Raw genomic sequence first — 23,400 nt, 5'->3', positions numbered from 1 at the left:
TCTTATGGGCAGCAATACCATAGGCTACTACAAAACCACTGAAAATGGAATTCAGATTGGTTTTCCTTAAATGACAGACACAGAGAGCTCCACACAGGGCCTTTTTCTGAAAAGGTGTGTATTGAAAAAAATGAACACAACCAAAAAATAAAATCTAAAAGGCCAGAGAGATGTGAATTATTATGTAAATGTCATAGGAACTCTCCAAGGATCTCAGAAATTCTGGATTTAGAAGAAAATCAATACATTAGGCTATCTGTGTATTCAGATGTACCCTGTGCCCATCATACATTTTTAAATATCACAGATACTGTAACATGGTGGATTCTCCCTGCCAAAAAAATACTCTCCAAATTATGCATATCTGTGTCACTGGCAGAGTGTGCCTCACTCTTTAAGACATGAATATCAGTGCTAAGAATAAACTAAATGAACATGGGAAGAGTTAGCATGACAATATATATCCTATTGACCACAGATTACAGTGTTGTTTGAGGCTTCTTTTTTCTCTGTGTTTTTCCCTGTGTGTGTTTTTCATTACTGACTCATTTATTTTCTTATCTGATAGGATTTCTGCAAGGGTGACTCTGGAACATTTCAGATATTCATTTCAAATGAAGGTTGTGGCTTCACTGGAGAAAAGTGCACCAAAAGGGTTATCATTGTGTATGAAGGAGGGGAAATAGAGCTGTTCAGTGGAAACGTATGTACACTTTCTTTTCTCTTTCCTTCCTGTTTTTTCATTTGGGAAAATAATTTCAGATTGTTCAGTAAGCTGAAGCAGGAATGACCTCACACTCAGGGGTTCTTGATCATAAAACGATCAGGTTAGCAGGATTATATTTATCCATTTTGCTTCCAGAGGTATAATGCTTTTTTGGTATTTCTGCTGTTTCTTGATGCCAATCAGTTCATCTCAGATAATCATAGAATGGTTTGGGTTGGAAGGGACCTGAAAGATTACTCAGTTCTACTCCCCTTCCATGGGCAGGGCACCTTCCACTATCCCAGGTTGCTCAGAGCCCCATCCAACCTGGCCTGGAACACTGCCAGGGATTGGGCAACCTATGCCAGGGCCTCCCCACCCTGACAGGGAAGGATCTCTTCCTCATATCCAATCTAACCCTGCTCTCTATTAGTGTGAGGCCATTCCCCTTGTCCCACTCCAGACCCTTGTAAAGAGTCTCTCTCCAGCTCTTTTGTAGCCCTTTTAGCTATTGAAAGACTGCAATGAAGTCTCCCTGCAACCTTCTCTTCTTCAGGCTGAACAATTCTTACTTTTTCAGTCTTTTTTCATGACAGAGATGCTCCAGCCTTCTGATATCTTGATGGCCTCCTCTGGACTCATTCCAACAGCTCCACATCCCTCATGTATTGGGTGCTTCAGATCCTTTCTAAACATGGTTTGTCAAAGCCTGTTTCCAGCAACTTTAGTGCAAGGAAGGGCTAAGAGACGACTGACCTGTGGCTAATAAAACATCAGAACTAATTTAGCAAGCTGAAAGACTGAACACACACGTGAACAAAAAAAAAGAGTCACTGCTCCAACAAGTTGATACTGGAATGTTAGCTGTCCTTTGTCCTGTTAAATTGCTGGATGGAATATCCACCTGGCTATATTCTTCTTTTTCCTCCTTTTTGCTACCAACAAACATGGAAGAATTGACCAAGAATCTCTTCCATCTCCCATGTCCCTTCCCAGCAGGAAATGACCTTTCCAGAGGGCAGGGTTCAGCCCTTTGCCTCGAGCACTGTAACAATTTTCACTGCCTGTGAGCTTAGCCATTGCAGGGGTGTAGTGGATTATTGTTTCAGTCACTGCCTTTTCAGAAGTCCTGTGCTCTGAGCTGGTGTCTGGACCAGACATTTGCAAAAATGTTCCCAGTGAAACCACTCTACATTTGCCTGGTTTTGGGTTAACAGACAAAGCTGTACCAGGTTTGGAATTGCCTGCAAATTGCCACCATGCCTTGGCAGGAACACAAAAACATGACCTTTATTAAAGGTGTCTGTGCAGTGCACCGTGACAGGATAGGATCCATAGAGGCTTTTGGGTGCTGCAGAAATGAACACAAGCCATATTGGTTGTCCAGTTTTTAATTTCTACTGCTAAAGAATCCTTGACTTGGCTGAGGGTAAATAGCAGTGCAGGGATCATTCCATCTAGCTGGACTTTGACTGAAAGCTTCTTTAGATGACAGATTTTCAGAAAAGCTCTGATTCCATTTGGATATGTAAGAAAGGGCCAGAAGATAACAGCAGGTGATTTAGGCATCCAGGAGCTCCAGCATGAGAGGATGTTCTTGAGAGAGCCTGTCCTTGTGAGACCTGGGTCTGTATTACAGCACTGTCCACATGACCCTGAGTGAATTTTCAGTTGTCTTTTTGGAGAGTTTAGGGCTCAGTGTAATAATATACAGAGCAAGTTTTCTTAGAAACAACAACTAAAAGAGACATTAAAGAAAACCAATGGATATGGAGACTCCTAGGCAAATTCTTATTCAGTAATGACTTTCTACACTCTTTTTCTGCAAGAATCCTTAGAAGCAAGCAGAAGAATCAGGTATTCTTTTAGCCATTTTAATGTTTCCAATTAACATTGTTTTAAGATTATATGTTTTGAGAGCAGCTTCTACTGCTGCTGGTAAATGAGGGTTTAATTGACATGCTACAGTTCTGGCTGACATTTAAAACAAAATGAAATAATTTTTTATTTTCTGAAACAAATCTGCAAGTTTGCAAGGTCAAAAGTTTATGACTTCGTGGTTGGGCAAAAAGCCTCCGTAAACATAAAAATTCTGTAATTTAAGTCAACCTCCCAGCTCAACTTTGTCCTCTTTGGTGGTTTGGAACCCTCTGAATTTGGAAAGACCAAGACTGTTGAAGAATTTTAAGTGGTCAAGTGTAGTAATATGTTGGGCATGGGAGAAAATTAAAAAGTTAGCTCTTTTGGTACCTAAAATATCTTTTAATATCTTCCCTAAAGACAATGAAGACCTTCTTTAGGAAATCCATGGAAGATGTAAACTTTCTTTCCTGGGATAAATGTTTCTGATGATAGCTCAGAGATTAAAAGAATTTAATTACTGTGCTGAGCTTTTACTGAATTGAGCAAGAAAGAATAGTGGGATAAGGAAGTATTTTGCCCTCAAAGTAAGAGAGTGGGTAAATGGTTTCTGGGCTTTTCTTTCTCCCTTACATTAATTGCTATTTCTACTGATTAAAAGAACTTCCAGAACTAAGCAGTTAATGCATTAATATGGTGCTTAAAGTAACAGCCATGCCAGACTTTTCTTTTCAAATGTGTTTAATATTCCTCTTAGAGTTCCCATTGAAAGGGAATTGTGGTGTGAAAGAGAGCATTTTAAATTAATCTCTTAAATTCTTAGTAGCTGGAGGCAGTGAATTTGCAGCCAAATGGAAAATGAAAGAGGCACACAGGGGAAGGGAAAGTGGTGGAAAAAAAGAATAGATACCAAAAGGAACCTCTCTGCATTTTTTCTGTAGGTGTAATTAGTTGAGAAGAAAATTCCTGACTCCAGAATAAGACTGGTCTTTCAGAGGCCACTGATATGTGTGGTTCTGCCAGTTCTTACTACAGCAGAAGGACAGAATTCTTAAGTTTCCTAAAAAGCTGAAATAAAAAAAGCCCAAACCAACAAGTAATTATTCAGTGAACCAGTGACCAATACTAAACTGGTGATTAATTGAGTATACCCTGTCTTTATCAGCCCTGCTTCATATATTGGCATTGTGTGTTATACCCTGGGACCACATTCAAAGACTTTGGAAATGGGATGAGATTGAAAGTCTGTACTTGTATCCCAAGTTTCTGGTTTTCTCTGGAGCATCTGGATAGTATATGGAAACTCTCTGGAGAACAGCATGAATGGAAGCACCTGTTAACATGTCCCACTGAGAAAATCACCTACCTTAAATAATAATTAGAGACACTGCTGATAGTACAATGTGTTTCTCTCCTTCAGGTAAACATCAGGGTACCTCCTAAGGGTGAAAATTATAATTTAGATGTCATCAAGTCTGGCCGTTATTACATCATTTTACTGGGTAAAAGCATCAGTGTGACCTGGGACCTGGCCATGGGGGTCTCCATTATCTTAAAAGGCAATTTCAAAGTAAGTGGTATTTGCTCCACCTCTTATTCTCACTAAAGAATGCACTTAACCTGTCCCTGGGGAATGGCATTTTTTTTTTTTTTTTTTTTTTTTTTTTAATGTAGATTTTCATGGTATGTTAGGCACTTGTTCAAAAATTGAGGGGTTGTTTGGTAGTACTGTAGAATTGCCTTATTTTCCTGGTTGTTCAGCTATAAGGGTCAAATCCTGGATCATTGGAAATGAGTTACGACAGAAAAGGATGAGTGTTGTGGGACCTCAGAATAACCAGGAGTGATTTCTTCTGAATTCAAGAAGAGCAGCATAAGAGCCAGATTTACTGGTGATGGTGATAGGACAGCAATCTCCAAAAATGAAATGGGGTTGTAGGGACACACTCCAAACAGAGCCACTGGGCACTGCTGATTAGAGGAGTCCTTCTTTCTGGGAGTCCCTGGGGACAGCGTGGTCCTGTTTTTAGCAAAGCAGAGTGGGAATGGGAGCTACACATTCTCTGAGAGAGACTGTGTCTGTCTGAGTGGCCTTGGCAAGGCCATGGGTAATTCAGTTTTTGAACCTCATGGCATTAAAGCACCAGGCTAAAAAGACTTCTTAACAAAACCCTAAGCTGGTCTACAATTGTAAGATTAATGCTTTCTATATTTCTTTCCCTGCAAGGATCGAGTGTGTGGTCTGTGTGGAAATTTTGATGGAATTCAAAACAATGATTTGACCAGCAGCAGTGAACATCTTGAAGTAGATCCAGTTGACTTTGGGAATTCTTGGAAAGTTAATTCCCACTGTGCTGATGTTGCAAAGGTAATTGTGAATGAACTGTGAAAACTAATTAGTGTGGGTTACACTATCAGTGAAGAGTGGACAAAGAGCTTTGGAAGGATTAAAATAAGTAGAAATTAACTCCTTCCTCCATGTTTTTGCCAAAAAATATTACTTTTTTAAATCTGGTAAAAGGCCAATTAACTTATGTAAGGCTTCTGGGCTGCCTGGCTTCAGTGGAATGTTAAGGTAGCCAGTTTGTTTAGCTGAGACTGTTCCTAGAGTTATCCAGCCCAGATGTTTGAAATCCAGCTATCACTGGAAATCTCATTTTAGAGTTTAATCTTAAAAAAAATCACTGTAATTTTCGGTCAGGGTGGGTTCAAATAAAAATTTTGTTTCTCCCTATTCAAATTTCTATATCCCAAATCTTAGTCTGTCCATTACAAACAGTGGAATGCACAGGTTAATTTCTTTAACTTCTTTCTATATGATTCTCTCTCTCTCTCTTTTTTTTTTTTTTTAAGTTTAATTCTGCTTTTATTTTCAGGTTGGAAAGGCTTGATCAAAAAAAAACAGGATAAAGGAGGGGATGGGAGAGCTTATTGCTATCCATCATTGCATGTGAATCTTGGGGAGGGTAGCTGCTTTCTGAAAGTGTTATCTATGTCCCAGTGCTGGAAATTTCTTGGGGTTCTAAGTATATTACACATAAGAGTCTACTTCCTATTTTCCAAATACAGAGTTTTGAAAGAATGAAATTGAATAAGAAATTTGTAAGTAGCTGACAAATAAAGCCTAACGTATTTCTAAATGAAATGTGCGAGAAAATACCTTGAAAACAACTTGTTTTGACATTTGTAAAACAAAGCATTTCATTCAGCTAATGCTTTTCTTTTGAAAATTTGTCCAAGTGATCAGGGCAGGGGGTGGAAAAAGCCTTTTCTAGATATTTTCTTACAAGATTTGAATTCCCAGACAAACACACTGAAGCATTTGTTTGTGATCACGTGAAATCTTCTGGGTTAGTTGCTAATTATGTGCAAGCGTGACATAGCCACAATATTACATTTCTGAAGGTAACTTTTTTCATTTGACTGAAATGCAATAAAAAGTTGCAGTGCTGTGGAGTGAGGCCACAGCGTCAGACTGAAAAGGAGCAGCTTCTCATTTCAGTGTCATAGGCACAGGACGGGACCTGCAGGGTGTTGGTGTCTTAAATTCTGTGTCAATACTAGTGCTCCTTGTTCTTAGATAAATTAAATGGGAGGAGGGAAGGTTACTGAGCTATTTTTATTCAGCAGCTGCCTTGGGTATTGTCTGCTGAAATCTGATAATATTTTTAAGCCTCGTGGACCTGCTGAGGAGTTGTGGATGATCATTTGTCAGATTGGTGTTTGGTACAGTGGGTCTTCCTGTCATCTAAATCTGAGTTAAAATTTCAGGGTACAAGTAGGAGCTGGAGAAAATCAAGGAGGTGATCTGCTCTGCTGCAGCAGGATCTGTGTGTGTTGTGCAATAGGTTGAAACTTTACTCAGAGAAACAATTTCCTTTGGTAGTGGGTCTCTTACTTCAATTTCAAGAGTCCCAAGGTCCTGAAGACAAGGCTAAAACAATCTCTGCTTGTCTTTTACAATATTAAGCCCAGCTTGGAACAGACCTTGATGTCTCCACTGTGTGGTGGAAACATAGTGAAACAGATGATGGTAGAATCATCATGCAACATTTTGTCTGGAAGTGTCTTTGAAGAATGCACGAAATTGGTGAGTATTGGGTCATGTGTTTCACATTCTTCAATTCTGCATGATCTGTGCTGGCATTGATTACAGATGAGGGAAAAAGTGTGGTTGTGCTGACAGCACATAGGACTTGGTGAAGGCTGGCTGGTGTTCTCATCTCTCACCTTGTCCTGTAGTGGAGGCTTTAAGGGAAAATGCACCTTTATGGGAAAACACACCTATTAAGCTATGAAGTAACATCTTCCCAAGGGAAATTTTACTGTATGGTCCAGGGACTGCACATGAAGTGAAGCCTAGGGGTTGAGATTTGAGGGAAGGGGGAGTTGAGCCAATGCAATGCCTTTCAGGCTGTGTTATACCCAAGCTGCTGCATGAGAGGGATGGGGACAAGGCTTAAAAATATTAAGTGATTGCAAACTGCAGTCCTTGCTGACATCAGCAGAAAGATTTGCACTGATTTATGTGGCGCCTTGACCCTTGGCAAGTGGAGCAGCCAAACCATCTGAAGGTTAATATGTATAGGGAGGAGATGAAGGACTTGGAGTGTCCTTTGCCCTTCTCTCCTGTAGGTGAATCCAGAGCCCTACATTGACATTTGCCTGTATGACACCTGTGCTTGTGAGTCTGTTGGGGACTGCGCATGTTTCTGTGACACTGTTGCGGCCTACGCGCATGCCTGCGCACAGAAAGGGGTGGCTGTTCACTGGAGGTCACCAACTCTGTGCCGTAAGTACAGAAAACATGAGGCAGAACTGGGTGCAAACGTGCAAGGTTTTGGCTCAGACTGGTCAGATTTAGCTCTGTTCCCACTGACATGCAGAGAATTTCACGTTAATGGGGCTGGGCTAGCAGCTCTCTCTGACACTCCCATTCCCTGTTCTATTTCTGTACCTGGCAAACCTGTTCCATCAATCAGGGGATATAGTAGCCTGTGGTACAAAGTCTAGATGAAGAAATAGTTTCAGTAATATATATGTACATGTGCATCAATTAAAGTTTGCAGTTTGTGTTGCACTTGCTGTTATCAAACCTAAGAATTTCTGGTCTAAAGCATGTAGTTCATTGTGTGAAAAAAGATGTAAGTGTGAAAAGGTGGTCTGCCCTGACTGTAGTCAAACAATAATAAAACAATAATCTTTATTTAAAAGTGGAAATCTTTATTTTTTTAGATATATGTGGTCCACTTTGTACAATGTTTGGTGCCATAGTTCTGAGAGGCATGGTGGATATACACTCTGGTTTGACTTTTCTGGTTTTTTTTTTGCCTCTGATTCTGTCCCTGCATAGCACAAAGCTGTGAGGACTTGAATAAACAGGAATTAGATTATCAGTGTGAATGGAGATATAACAGCTGTGGACCTGCTTGTCCTGTCACATGCCAACACCCCCAGGCTTTAGAGTGTCCTCTGCAGTGTGTGGAAGGATGCCACGTGCACTGTCCTGCAGGTAAGTGCATATTTTGATTTATTTAAACAGCTTTTCTTCTTCTTAACAGGTTCAGTGATGTGTTTTCACCACAATTCCTTACAGCCTGAGGAGGGAGGTGATTGGGCAAAATCTCAGTTTGGATTTGTGAAATGGGCATGAAGTGGTGCCCAGAAGAGGAGTGTGAACCCCTGCCAGCAAGGATGAGAGAGGATGGGATCAGCTTGATGAGACTGGAGGATTAGGGGCTGTGTGGGATTGTTGACTTTGTGGTTAAAGTAGAGCATGAATTTGTGCTGAAAATTGATAAAATGCTCTGCTCGAGAGCACCTACAGTAGTGAAACCCATTGCCTTTACCTGCTTATTACCTCCAAGATGCTCCTGAGAGTGCCCAGCTGTCATCCTCCCATGAGCATGAGCTTCCAGATGAACTATTCCAACAACTACCTTGTGGAAAAGGGAAAGGAAAAAGTACAGGAAACATGGGACAGGGAGAAGAAAATGAAGAAGGGAAGCAATAAAGTATTTTAAGATCTCGAGTAGCTATTCTGGGCCCTGCTATTTCTGATCAGAACAAGGTAGAGGATAGGAGGAGGAATAAATAATATACATGTATAATGGAAAATGCCATTTTCCCCTGATGTTACTGATACCCTGACATCTTCCATGTTTTGTTCTGAAGATATATTTACCTTCTGTGTGGCTGTTGAAAGTATACACTGGGTTAGGTGGTTTCAATATCTAAATAAAAGCCATTATGAGGGAAGGAGATAGTTCTCTATGTCAAATTGGCAGTGGCCACAACACCAAGCAGAGTATTCAGGAGGTTTGAGCCCACCTCAGAAGCACTGTTTTGTTTTTAACCCCATGATTAGTTTTACAGTTCATGACAACTGGCATCTTTACATTGCTCTGCTGTTTTGAAACAGGGAAAATCCTTGATGAGCTGTCCCTGGATTGTGTCAGTCCAGAAGACTGTCCCGTGTGTGCAGTTGGAGGTGACAGTATCCCACATGGAAAGAGAGTGGTTTTGAACAGAGATGATCCACAGCACTGTCAGTCTTGGTATGATGGGCTTGTGCAGGGAACCAGCATCCCTCTTGTGTAGGATGAAGGGTCAGGGATGAAGTACATCCTCATGAATAAGTAAATGGATGTAACTTTAAATATATCACTCAAAAAGAAGCTTGAAAACCATCTTTTATGTCAATACCCCTTCACAGAGAACCCAGGGCTGAAGTTTTTCAATGACAGCAGTAGGGATTATAGGATGTCAACCTAATTGAAGCAAGTAAAATCTAGAAATTCCTTTCTAAAAAAAGGCCTTTTCCCTGTGTTGGTGGCCCTACTGGCTTCAGATGTTCAACTTCTTTATGTGCAATGTGTGATTCAACATCAATAAAGCTGTTAGACTCCTTCCATCTGCCAGTGCTAGAAAATTCCTATGTGAGGTGCAAGGTCTGAATGTGCACTCAGTCTAGAACTTGCTGAGATTATTAGCAGTTGGAATTGTGTCCCATTACTGGAAAACCAATTTCCATGAGATATTAAGGTGATACTCATGGTCTGATCCTGCATACAGGTGTTTCCTAATAGGATGAAATGAATAGCAGAGAATGTGCACTACTGTGCACTGTGCAGGATGAGGGCCTTCAGCTGCAATGCAGCAGAGACTGTTTGCATTTTGTTGAATGCCCTGTGGCATATTATGAAAATTTGTCATTCTCTGGATGTCTGGACGACCATGGATGGATATTTTCACTAGTGATTTATAATGCTGTGAATAAAAGAGAGTTTTCCAACTTGTAAACTGATCAGATTTAATGGAAACTGAGTTGTAAAACTGCAGCAGCTATTATCACAAACCAGCACTGTACCTCCAAGTGCTCTGAACCTCACAGAAGCTCAGAATAGGTAAAAGCTTACAATTCCTGCTCTCTACCCAGGGCTGGTGTGCAACTGAGCTATAAACACAGGGCATGAGACTGTTAGGCTCATCAATTAAATACATACTTTTAGACAGTATATATGATGAGCCCTGAAGAGCAAAAGGTCAAAAAAGAGTCTTCTTAAATGGGTCTCTGTTCTCTAATTTCTGTAATTCTTAATAATAATTTATCTTAAATGTTGATACACTGGCTGCTGCTCACAAAAGATTTCAGGACATTAGGAAAACTTATCTCACTAGAGAAACATCCGTTTGCATAGCTGTCACCTAATTTAGATGCCTACACCATCTGTACAAACAACAGAAAATATTGCACAAAAATGAATTTCATAGCAAACATCCAAAAGAAATTGCAAACTAGAAGAGTCTTGTTCATACGAGGATTAGAATAATCTTCTGTTGCTGTATGTTAATGCCAAAAGTAGCTGTGCATTCTGCAATTAGGAAAACACTAAAATGAGCTCGAAAAGAGCAAAACACTTCTGTTAAGAGAACTTAAATGAAAGTGCCACATGTAAAATTAAGTCTTTTCCTGGAAAATGGCACCTTCTTCCAGAACTGACACATGTAGTTTGTACACCCTGGGTTTTCTCTGGCAGTGCAAGCAAATGTTTTTTGGTGGTTACTCGTTTGTAACTCTTTTTCCTACTCTGTTCCTTGGACTGTCCAGTAAGATAAGGAGAATATATGGACTAGTTCTGTTCCACCTGCCTCAGTGCCGGAATGTTCTTTTCTCTGAGAAGCGAAGGTGGTCAGAGGGCTGGAACACCTCCTGTGAGGAAAGGCAGAGAGAGAGATGGGATTGTTCAGGATGGAGAAGAGAAGGGTCTGGGAGCATCTTAATGTGACCTTTAAGTGCTTCAGCCTATGAGGAAGATGGGTACAAAATTTTTAGCAGGGCCATTTGGGGCAGAACAATGGGTGATGGTTTTAAGCTGAAGGATGTTCAATTTATATGAGACATAAGGAAGAAGTTACCAAAGGGATTGGTAAAACCCTGGCACAGGTTGCCCAGAGAGGTGGTGGATGTCCCATCTCTGGAAATATTTAAGGTCAGGCTGGACATGGCTCTAAGCAACATGATCTAGTTGAAGATGTCTCTGCTCATTGAAGGAGAGTTGGACAGGATACACTTTAAAGATTTCTTCCTGCCCAAACCCCTCTGTGATTCTAGGAAGTAAAGAGAAATATGCAGCCAGGAATTAGATGGGCAGAAGTGTTAAAGCCTTGCTAAAGATGGATGAATTTTAAATGAGTTCATAAAAGGTGGAGGGTGACAGAGGTGAAAAAGCTCATGGTGGTGCAGAAGGACGAATAGTGGAAAAGATGAATAAGGGAGGGAAAGAAAATTGGGAGCTGAGGTGGAAAGGGGAAAATGTACTACTGGAGGTGAGTAGAAATGGTGAGGGAAGACATAGGACTAAAAAGAGATAACATCTATGGTTGAAATAAAGCATTTAATGTGAGAAACTGGACTGAAGAAGAAATCATGGTAAACAATTGGAAGGTAAAAGAGATAAGAGAAGGAGTAGAGGATGAACATGTGCCAAAGCTGTATCCAAACTAAAATGAAGTCAGGAAAAAAACCACCAGGAAAGTAAAGCACTTTAGAGGTAGAAAAAAGATTGTTAATTTCAGTAAGGTTAAAATCTGTGTAAACCTGGCCCCTGCACAGAGTTCGCTGAGTCATATCAAAGGTAAAACATCTCTCCTACTCTAGGATTTTACTTGGCATTCGCTGCCTGCAGTTTTCCTCATGTTTTGGTTCCTTGTGAAGCAGACCTGATCAGCCAGTTCAGTCCAACCAGTTGGTTTCTGTACTGCTGATACTCAGTGGTTCCTAAACAGTTTCCAGACCCAGAATTTTACCCCTTCTGCCAAAGACTGTTCTAAGGAGTTTCTTCAGACAAACACACCATAGTTGGTCATGTTTCCGGGATCTAAACAAACATCCATGAACGCAGGGGATTTAGGTGTACAATATCATGTGGAAAGTAGTGGGGAATTGGGGTGGGGGGAAAAATTATTCACATCATGTTTTGGTTTCATTGTGGTTTTGAGATGTTTGGTTTTGCATTGGTGTTCTTTTATAATGTGTGGATGACTTGTGTGGATGACTTGTTGGTATAAGCATTGCTTTTTACAGTTAAATTTGATGTTTTTCTGATTTGATGATTTTTGTAGTCTGTGTGAAGGGAAGAACTTAACCTGTGTGGACTGTGAGCCCATGGAGGACATCCTAACTCTGACAACACCTATTCCAGAGGAGGACATTGAGCTACCAGCCAGTGCATACTCATGCAGCAAGATGATGGACTTGGCCTTCCTGATCGATGGCTCCAATAAACTCTCAGAGGATGACTTTGAACAGCTGAAGACTTTCATAATTGGTGTGATGAAAAAACTCCACATCTCTCAGAAAAAAATCCGAGTGTCAATTCTGGTGTATAGGGCTGGTCCCACCATCTATCTTAATCTTAAAGATATCAAAACAAATTCCCAGATGAGAAGAATTGTCCAGAACATAAAATACACAGGTGATAAAGAAGCATCTGCATATGAAGTCTTTAAATACACTGCATTGCATGTGTTTGGAAAAGCAGAGAGGACCAATGCTGCCAAAATTGCAGTGATATTTATAGCAAGCAGGTCTCAAAAAAAAATCCGCGACATGCTTGGGTTTTTGAAGAATAGAGACATCACAGTAATACCCGTGGGGATTGGGCCACATATCAATGTGGAGCAAGTCAAATTCATGGCAAAAATGTTTCCAGGTAGCAGAGCCTTCCTAGTGAGCAATGTGTTGGAGCTAATGGATCATAGAGACTTCCTCATTGATCACCTGTGCGATCTGGGACCTCAAGAAAATCTTGTGTTACCAGCTACATCTGCTCCAACCACGTCCAGTGTCCTATTCCCCCCTTTGGGACTCACAGCCTTACCACCTCTTTCAGAAAAGTCCCATCCCAACAGGCTGGATATTGCTTTTATTGTGGAAGGATCTGACAATGTTGGGGAGGAAAACTTCAATAAGGTCAAGAAATTCATTGAGAAGGTTGTCACAGGGATGAATGTGGGACAGGAAAATATTCACGTTACAGTCATGCAGTATTCAGAGACTGTCAGTCTGGAGTATTCCTTTAGGGAAATACAGTCAAAGGAAAATATTATCGAGAAAGTGAGGAGTATACCCTTCCAGGGAGGGAGGGCTACCAACACTGGCAATGCCCTTGATTATATTTCCAAACATACATTTACATCAGTGAATGGAGGCAGGCAAGATGTTCCTCACTTGGTATATATGGTGTCATCCAGTCCTTCCACTGATGTTATTACACGACCTCCCAGGAGCATAAATGTTATTCCCATAGGCATAACCCCCAGTGCTAATATCCAAGAGCTCAGAAAGATCAGTCAGCCTAATGACCCAATTATCTTGAATAGTTATAACAGTCTTATTGAAGAGGCACCTGAATTAGTACTGCAGTCGTGCTGCACTCATGGGATGAGATTGTGGACTGAAATCACAGGTAAGATTGGATGAATTTTCTGTGTGATTTCTTCTTTCTTCTGTTGGGTCTCTTGTGTTTACCCTGTGCATCACTGAAATTTGAAGGGTTCCCTTATCTGGTTTGGTGTCTTGCTCTCATATTCCTTGTTTTTTGTTTGTTTTTGTTTTGTTGTTGGTTTGAGTTGAGTTTTTTTGTTGTTGTTGTCATCTGCTGTTTGTTTTTTGTTTTAGTCCACTGGGACTAGAACAGAATCAGTAGAACAGCAGGAATTGAAATATCCATGTATCCCACTGGATATGAATCTCAAGGCTTTCATTCAAGGGGCATCACTAATTACTTCAAATGGTCATTATCCTGTTCTGTTTTCCCAAAATGCAACTGTACCTACCCTTTCTCCTTCTACCACACTAGCAGATATTAATTTTGGTTATTATATATATAAAATAACTTTTTTCTCTCCCCCTCTCACCCTCAGAGTTGTGCAACAAACCCATGGACATCATGTTTCTTCTGGATGGAAGTTTGAATATTGGAGCATCAGAGTTTGAGGAAATGAAAAACTTTGTGCAGACATTTATTGAAAGTGTTGTGATTGGTATGTATCTGCCTTTCAGCTCAAACACAGAAATATGTTTTGTAAAACAAAAGAAATTGCTTGTAGGGTACAAACCAGCTTCTCATTAGAGGTTTTTCAATTCTTAATTTTAAATTTCTCATTCTAATCCCTCAAAGCACTGACCGCTCAATGTTTATTTCCAGAGCCCTGTGGGATGGCTGACACTTTCTGGGTGTGCTAAGCTCACTGTGCTTGTAGAGTGTGTACTGATAGGGGGGTACACCTCTGGTCAGGCCATTCCTTATCTTTCATTATCAGTGCAGCCCCCCTGGCAGAATGCATTGTATCCTGCACATACATGAAGGGATCATGTAGCACAGGGAGCAGTTTAAGACATTGTATGGGTTGTACCAAGTTCATCTGCATCCTTTGTTTTCCCAGTTGTATTTAACAAACATGGATTTTTTTTTTAGTCAGAATTATATTTTTCTGATCCAGCATTAAACCATTTCCATGGAGCAACTGCTGTTATTGGTAGTGTTCATATATGTCTTACAAAGCATTGATAAAGACTCATTGTGCTCTATACATAAATACCTTCAGTAGGAGGCCATGAAGAGAAGTATAGCCAATCACTATAGACAACATTTTGCCTGGTTTAATTTTGCAAATCTGGTATTTCAAACTGTCTATATAAATGCTCTGTTAATAGTTTTATTTGTACTTCTTACATAATGTATAATCAGGGTGTTAGAGAGGACAATAATTTGGAATTTATCTTCATTCCCCTTCACAGGTCAAGCTCCCTGGATTCGACTTTGTTCCATGCACATCACTCCAGTGCTGTATGAAAGAGGGAATTGCGCATGAAACAATCCAGGGAGCTTGGCCCATCTGACAAATGGAGCATCAATCTACTGCTTGTGCAAAACAAGGTGCATGTTAAGAGAAAAAAAAAAGTGGGGGTGTTTAGATAATTTTAAAATGGAAAAGAAATAATCCTGAATGGAGATCAAGAAAACAAAATTCTCCAGTTACTGTCATATTGATCTGGGCTAAAATACTGCATGCTGACTCCTGACAGAAAAGCAACTGTTTCCAGCGGTACTTGGATGTTTTTTCATCAGGGAATAGTTCAGTTTTGGTCTTTTCACACTCTGATGGAAAACCATTGTCCAGTTGTGCCTAATGTAAATCACAATGCCAACGTTTCTTTAGATTTATTTTAAGACATTCACATGCACTGCCTAAAGTGTTTATTTTCTGCTTCAGGCAATTCTTCAATTCATGTGTCAGTTCTTCAGTATGCCAGGGAAAATAATCTAGAAATTTCATGGAACATGCCTCAAGAGACTGACAGGCTTGTAGAGATGGTGCAGTCTATTCAACAAAGGGAGCAAGGTCCTACCAGATTAGGTGAGTGATTTTGTGAACATTGGTGTTTAAACAAGAGGAGGAACAAAACCACATGGAATGCTAAATACAGGCTGGCTACAAGCATATATTGTGTCATTGTGGTGGCATTTCCTGTTAAGGTTCAACCTCTTGTTATGGTTCAGTTTTCTCTATTAAAATGTATTCGTAGGTTACACAAATTATGGTTTGTCTTTAATGTATTTTGGAAAGAAGCCTTGAAGTAATGCTCAGGATATCTTTCAAGCAAGCAAAGCATAATGAAGAAGGACTTTGATCGTTAACCTTTCAGTGCTGTTTAGTTGATTAGACATTTAGGAGCAGAGCTGCTCATACTGGCTTCATGAGCTGCCCTTACCAGATGTTTGTGCTGAGCCAGTGTAACCCATCTCGTTGAAAAATAGCAAAACAAGAGTTATATTCTGTATGGTTCACTTCCTTTACCCAAGTTGCCATGCTAGTTCCACAGGGACTTGGGCTGACAGAAGACTGGGGATGGTGCCAGGGAGCAGAGAACAAGGATTGCTTGAGGCAACATCTCAGCTGAAGAGTTACTTGTGAAATACTATCTTCTGTTCCAGACAGACAGGTCCACTTCCATTTTCATGTGCGAAAACATCAGCTTTCCCACTGGTCTGTGGAAACTTGGTGCACACACAAATATCAGTTGCAGGGTTCAGCAAAAAACTATTCTCCTACAGCATCTTACACCAGCTACCCTGAGAAATTTGTTCTTCTGGATTGGAACCACATTTACTCTGGCAGCCACCTAGCATCAGGGTCCTTTAAGGGTTGAGGAATATCTAGATTTTTGGAGTCTTTGGACTACAAAAAGTTATTTGTACAGAGAAGTGTGAAATAAAACCTGACTTCCATAGTTCACAGGAGGATTAGCTCTGATTGCTTTCTCAACCTGGAGAAATAAAAAATACCAGATGGCTGATGAGACTTCTACAGGCTCATTGTGGGATGAATTGTTGCATATAAATAGATAAGTTTTGTGAAGCCTTCCGTGTAATGTGTAGAGAAAGCCTCATGGAACTGCAGGATAAACAGAGCAAACACTGCCTTTGGGAAATGAAATGGGACAGGCAGCCACATGACATCCTCATTAGTGATTTGTTTATGTCTCATTGGAAAATGCTCAGAGACCATGATCGAGGATGTGGTATAATGAATGAAAGTGAAATAGAGTAGAAGTAGTTCCTCTCAAATGAAGTCATGAAAATATGGTGTTGTGTTGCACCTTGTGATGTGTGTGAATGTGGCTGGCTGTGCAGGAGACAGCATTCCCAGGAAGTGCATGGTCACTCAGGCCCTTCTGTCTGTGCTCGGGCCTCTGGAAATGCAGAGGCTGCTTGACAAATGTAGATGGCCCAGTCTGGATGCTTCATTTTCTTAGGAGATCTTTTCTAGCCTTTGCTTGATCTGAATTTACCCAGCAAAAAATACCATTGCTATCAGACCAGAGCTGTTTCTTCTTATTTGCACTGGCTGCCTGATGATAGAAGAACAATTCAGTGAAATCTTTATTCCATCTTTGTTGATCCAAATCGTGCTTTTTTGGTTCAAAAAGCTCTGTGTGCAGAGGCCAATTGTTGCTACCACTGCAAAAATCTTACTGTAGAAAGCATTCCCTTTCCTGCATTATTTAGCCATAAGGAAACTCCAGGAGAGATTTTAGTAAAAAGAAATTATGAAAAACTACTGAGTATGTGAGGGCATAAAAAGAACAAGAAAAAGCAGCTTATACTACAAATCTTTCCCATGCTTGTGCAGTGGGGCCATTCAATAACATCAGGCGAATCTTGGCTCAAGTAACCTATCAAGAAGCACCTCTGGGGCTATTCAGACATCATGAAATAGTGTACAACTTCACATAAGAAACAACCATAAAAAAAAAAAAAGGAAACTAATTAAACGCTAAAGTGATGTGTGCAAGACAACTGAGAATCACATAAATGTGTCTCTGTTCAGCATTTGTGGGTGTTTAGGAGAGTCACAGGGAGCAGATTGAGCAATCCCTACAGTAAATACTGCTTAACACTTTATAAAAACATTCTTTTGCTTCCTTATAGCCCTTGTAAAAGTTGCTCTTTTAAGCTGACATTTTCCTGCCTCAGCCTCAAAATTTGGAGGAAGTATGCTCTATGTGGCTCAGTGTACAAAAGCATCTTTAGGGAAAGAAATATTTCCCCCCTCCAAGAAAAAAAAAAAAAAACTACCTTAAATTTATATTCTTCCTCCAACTTTCCATCATTATTAATATATTTTATTAGTAGCATTCAGCTTTGCTGTCAGGATTCAGAAGGTATGAATGTCTTTTTCCTAAACCTCCCCTCTGGTTTTGGAAGCAAAGGCTCCCCATTGTGACCGTATTCACAGGGGTCTTAGTTTGAGGGAAGAGACGAGGATTTGACTCCATGTTTCAGAAGGCCTGATTTATTATTTTATGATATATATTACATTAAAACTATACTAAAAGAATAGAAGAAAGGATTTCATCAGAAGGCTAGCTAAGAATAGAATAAGAAGGAATGATAACAAAGGCCTGTGGCTTGGACTCTGTCCAAGCCAGCTGGGCTGTGATTGGTCATTAATTAGAAAGAACCAACATGGGCCAATCAAAGATCCACCTGTTGCATTCCACAGCAGCAGATAATCAATGTTTACATTTTGTTCCTGAGGCCTCTCAGCTTCTCAGGAGGAAAAATCCTAAGGAAAGGACTTTTCATAAAAAATGTCTGCGACACCCCATAACACTTTTCCTTATTCATATCTCTCCCCAAATGTTGCACTCTATATCAAATTTCCAAAATCTTGCCCCCTGTCACCCAAGGCCAGCAGCTGTCCTGATCAGAAGGCTCCCACCCACTGACAGAGGCCTTCACTTGTTCCCCGCAAATATTGCTGAACTGGTGGTGCCAGCTCCTTTTTGAAGCCATTTTTAGGTACCACTAGTATCTTCCTTAAGCTGTTTTAATTAACTGCCCTTCAGGGGATTTTTTTGTTTGCTTTTTTTTTCTAGTTCATTTCTTACAAGGTTTGTGAGTTAAATGAGCTTCTGGTGGAGTCTGGCTTCATCAGAAGCCCTTGGTGGTAAGAGAAATGCAGGATTTGTGACCTGTAGAGGAGATGTTTTTGGGGCCTGTAGTGATGTGGGACTGATAGGTTTGTGCTGGTCATGAAAAGTTCAGCACACGTTAATTTATGTGTGTTAATGCCAAAATGTCAATATTCATGTGCCAAGAACTGACCACTTAAAGCACTGTAGGATCAGTTTTCAATATGTTGAACTTTATTTCAAAATGAAAATAATCTGCTATTTTCAGTGAAAAATCCCAATTAGGTGCCAAGTGAAGAGCCTAAATTAAGATAAAAAGACCAGCTTCAGGATTATGGACCTGGTCTAGTGGGAGGGTGTCCTTGCTCATGGCAGGGGGGGTTAGAATGAAATAATCTTTAAGGTCCCTTCCATCCCAAACCATTCTGTGATTTTATGATTCTGTGATTATCATTGTAGAGAGTTGTTCCTGGTTAGACAAGTCCTTGGTTAAGTAGTTGCAGTCTGGAATACTTACACCATCCAGACAGTGTTGGCTGCTTCTGTATCACTTCAGGTTCTGAGGGACCATTCCTATATCGTTCCTTTCCCAGGCTGCTTTCAGGATTTGTGGGAGATTAAGATCTCTTGTGGTACTTTTTTTTTGGTCAAGATGTTGCAGAAATGTTAGAAAAAACCACTGAGGCCACTTTAAGGCACAGATTATGAGTTCCCAGCAGGAACCTCAATCTAATTGAAATCCCTTGTCTGTCACAACCCTACAGACCCAAAGAAAATAATTGCAAATGTTTCTGTTAGGAAGTTTTTGCTTTCCCTGAGGCATCCACCAAAACATTAAATGTCTGCGTGTTCCAGATTGGCTAATTCTGGGATGAATCTTCATTTTTATTTCTTGGATATATTTTAAATATTTCTAGGGCACTTTGTGATCATTCAGTTAGTTCCATGATGTCCATGATTGCTCCCAATCCAATATTCGTGATTCAGATTAACATGCCTTTTTATACATTTTAACTCTTCCATCTAAATCATTAATGAAACTATTTCATAAGGTAGAATCTAGTGTAATTCCCTGCAGACTCATAGTAAACCCCTCCAAACCTATTCAACAGATGGACTTTTGTCCTTAAAACTTGTTTATGTCCGTTTAGTCCTTGCAGGAGCCAGTGTGTGAACCATTCTGAGTTGTAACTTCAGAATACAAGTCTAAATTTAAAATCTATCACGTGTCAAGTCAACCAGGAAAAGGCTCTTAAGAAGCCTTTTCTGACTCTTAGAATTTCAGCATCAAATGTTCATAGTCATTAATTAATGAGCACTGAAGGATGGGGAGAAGGTGCTGTTCTGTGCTTGGATTGATTGGTCTGTCCTTTCTAAAGGAGCTTGTATGGTTCAATTGGATTTTTGCTTTCCCTTTTTATTTATTTGCATTTTTTCCCTGGACATGCCCAGTGAGTGGCAGTCATATCCTACTGACTGAGCTGGAAGGCTGCTGGGGGCTCACCACTTTTCATGGGCTGAAGGAAGGGCTAAAATGACTGAAAACAACTGGGGATAGAGGAATATGTTCCTGTCCATGGCAGGGGAGCTGGAACTGGATGATCTCTATGGTCCCTTCCAACCCAAACCATTCTGAGGTTTTTTTAATGTTTCCATGCTGTGAAAACTCTTTCCAGTCTTAATAAAGCCTTGTGCACGGTGTTGTTTAATTCAGTGTAAATACTCATATTTGCTTTACTGATATGAAAATGTCAGGTCTTTGTTGTGTTGTGGTCTCTCAGTAGGGAAATGTTGAAGTTGGTTGATTTTAGCTATGAATAGGTTTTATTGTGGCCTCTGAGGGATTTGTTATTTCCCTCAGTGGTGATATGGAGAGACGAAAAGCTGAGAAGTGACAGCTTCCAGTTGGGATATGATGACTTTCTGAATCCCTCTAGCAGGACGAAAGCATTCATTTGATGATGTCTTCAGACACCTGGCTCTTTTCTCCAGTGCTGGCTTAAAAATAAAGGGAGAAATCCAAAGAGTTTTTACTATGCTAAATCCAATTTTCCATGCATTAAATTAACTGCATGGAGTAACTGCTTTTGGGGCCTTTGAAATAGTCACTGATTCTATACGACAGTACTTGATTTCATGATGAGAAATTATAAAAAGAATGTATTTTTTCTTTCCATTTGCAAATATGTATGGAGTTTTGGAACATTTTTAAAATTAATGTGAGAAGAAGAAAAATGGAGCTGGACTGGCTGCCGACCACACCAACCACACAAAAGTTAAAGGGTCATTAAAAAAACCAAGAAATTTCGAGTACTTTTCACAAATGAATGAAAAATAATTTGTGATTCTTACTGCAGAAAAGTTTAACCTAAAATATGTTTGAAAATTAAATACTTTTTTTTGGTAATTGTAGGACCAAAGGGGAATGAGTCAATCTTCTGGCACAGTGACCATCCAGAAGTAATCTCAGGGATATTGAATATAGTGAGATTTATTTGCTGTATTTTGTTTTATCCTTAGTTATTTCTAGCTAATGTGCCATTCTATATCTAATATTTACCTTGACAGACACTAAACCATTTGTAGAAAGGATTGTGGGAAAGCTGTGTAGGACATGAGGTAATGCCTGAGGTTAGTTATTTTTTTGTGGTCAGGAACAGTAGCTTGTGAAATGCAATCATCACCTAACAAATAATGGTGTTTTAAAATGTGTTTTGTTGCAAGTAGAAAAACATCCAAAATGTCAAGGTTTTCACTGAATATCCACCTGCTGTTGCCATGGTATAGAATCACTGAAGGGTTGTTTTGGAAGAGACCTCAAAGGTTGTATCGTTGAAGCCCCCTGCCATAGGTAGGGACACCTTGCACTATCCCAGGTTGCTCAGAGCCCCATCCAACCTGGCCTTGGACACTTCCAGGGTTGGGGCAGCCACAACTTCCCAGGGCAGCCTGTTCCACTGCTGCCTCAGGACCCTCTGAGTAAAAAAGTTCTTCATCACATCAAATCTAAATCTCCACTCTTTTACTTTAAAACTCTTCCCCTGGTCCTATCCCTACCTACCACTAAAATAAGTTGCTCTCATTCTTTTTTATAAGCTCTCTTTAAATACTGTAGGCTGCAGTGAAGTCTCCCTGGAGCCTTCTCCAAGCTGAACAATCCCAGCTCTCCAAGCCTTATCAATAATCAATGTGCTGAGTGAGATTCCTAAAGTTTGTCCATGCTTGCAGCAGCTTGGGAAAAGGGTTTTTGCTTCTATCACTAAACAGGTGTGAGTTTGCAAGTGCAAGAATCATCAAGTACATCAAGTACAAAGTGTTCAGGTGCGCTAAGATGTACTGGGGCTGTGCTGGTGAATTATCTACAGGTTGACTTCCAGTGTTTTACAAATGCATTTGTTATTATAAATTCCTCAGGCAAACCTGTTACAGTGAATTCCTCAGGCAAACATTTTTGCTCCACAGTTATTGCAGATTACTCAGAGGAAATACTCTTTCAAGTGTTTATTGTTCACCAGTCACTGTTTTCCCTGAACGTCACATCAGTCACCCGGTTTCATTTCTACTTCCTGACCTGATAACTTCCAGGCCCAAAGGAGCTTTTAAGAAAGCTGCATATCATGAGTCCCAGTGTAAATATTTGTGCAAGTACATGTCTAAATGCAAGTGCTAACAAAGTGCTTTCTTGCTGAGGTCATAATTATCAACAAAATTTGCCTGAGTGTTCACAGATGTAAAATGAATGGGCAGCAGCTTCCCATTTAAGCTAGTTTGTGATTTGGTAGCTCAGGTAGAATTTCTTTGTGAGTTTTGTGAGGTTTGGTCTGTTTTTTTTTTTGTTTTTATTTTAATTAGGATCACCTGGTTGTATCATGGATTTTACAGAGTTTAAATTTCAGAAAGGTTGCTGGTAGTGTGGAGGCAAGATAGGCTTTTCACACCCGTAGGGAAAGTTGATGAAATTAAGGAAGCACTAGATCTTTTATGGGAGTCAGAACAACTTGTGTGAATAACTCAGGATGATGCCAAGCTGTGGATCAGCTCGCCACTGGATGTCAGTGTTGCTCAGCCGTTTGAAGCAGGAATATAATCCCCACAATGTCTTCTATTCTTTAGGGCTGGGAATACTTCTGGGAAAGGTAACTACTTAAGTGGGGAGCGTGACTTTGTTATCATGGCTAAGGAAAGAGAAAAAAATTCCTATCACTGCAGAGACTGGGATAGTCTACAGATGGAGTTAAGGATGGTCCTCTTGTGTTTGGATGTCTTAATAAATACTGGAAGGTTTTTAATAGCTGTGATCTTTTATGAATCTGCAATAAATCAGACATTAAGATTCTTTTAAAAATAAATATTTTTCATTACCTAACAGTGTAACACACGAAAGCAATATAAAATTTAGTTCTATGGTCTCCTGTGAATTTTCTATTATATCTCTCATTTCTCTCTTCATTTCTTCCTAGGAAATGCCATTGATTTTGTGGTCCAGAATGCAATGTCAGAATCCTACGGGGGCAGACCCAGCGCATCAAAGGTTGTGATTGTCATCATGTCAGGGAGCTCACAAGATGCTGTGGAGGCTGCTGCCCTTTCTGCAAGAGTGAACAGTAAACCTCGTTTCACTGTCACTATTTATCAGTAGAGTTGTTATTACTTTTTAAGTAATGAGCTAGAACAAAAGATGGAAAAACAAGACACTGGTGTGTTCATGTAAGTTCTGGAATTACTGTGCATAGTGTTGTGGTAAGAAGCAGACCTGAAAAAAACATGGCCTGTGAAGATGCCTTTGAGGTACTTGGAAATTGAGGACCCATCTGCAATTAAGGCTGACAACTTCCCCAGGACTTACAAA

The 23,400-nt window shown here is 40.1% G+C and overlaps 1 protein-coding gene across 1 annotated transcript in view; it reads left to right on the top strand.

The window, feature by feature from the left end:
* Positions 1-23,400, top strand: part of VWF (von Willebrand factor) — a 117,868-nt gene that overhangs the window by 53,053 nt on the left and 41,415 nt on the right. The window contains exons 21-31 of the mRNA XM_077178437.1: positions 569-703; positions 3,987-4,136; positions 4,794-4,934; positions 6,537-6,656; positions 7,202-7,358; positions 7,920-8,078; positions 8,988-9,123; positions 12,191-13,536; positions 13,994-14,113; positions 15,347-15,490; positions 23,012-23,155. Of these exons, the coding sequence (XP_077034552.1) occupies positions 569-703; positions 3,987-4,136; positions 4,794-4,934; positions 6,537-6,656; positions 7,202-7,358; positions 7,920-8,078; positions 8,988-9,123; positions 12,191-13,536; positions 13,994-14,113; positions 15,347-15,490; positions 23,012-23,155 (2,752 nt within the window). The remainder of the gene's footprint in view (positions 1-568; positions 704-3,986; positions 4,137-4,793; positions 4,935-6,536; positions 6,657-7,201; positions 7,359-7,919; positions 8,079-8,987; positions 9,124-12,190; positions 13,537-13,993; positions 14,114-15,346; positions 15,491-23,011; positions 23,156-23,400) is intronic.

This window comes from Agelaius phoeniceus, chromosome 5 (assembly GCF_051311805.1).
Source record: "Agelaius phoeniceus isolate bAgePho1 chromosome 5, bAgePho1.hap1, whole genome shotgun sequence".
In the NCBI taxonomy this organism is placed as follows: Eukaryota; Metazoa; Chordata; class Aves; order Passeriformes; family Icteridae; genus Agelaius; species Agelaius phoeniceus.
The sequence above is the reverse complement of the archived record's forward strand: the minus strand, read 5'-3'. Positions and strand labels throughout refer to the sequence as shown.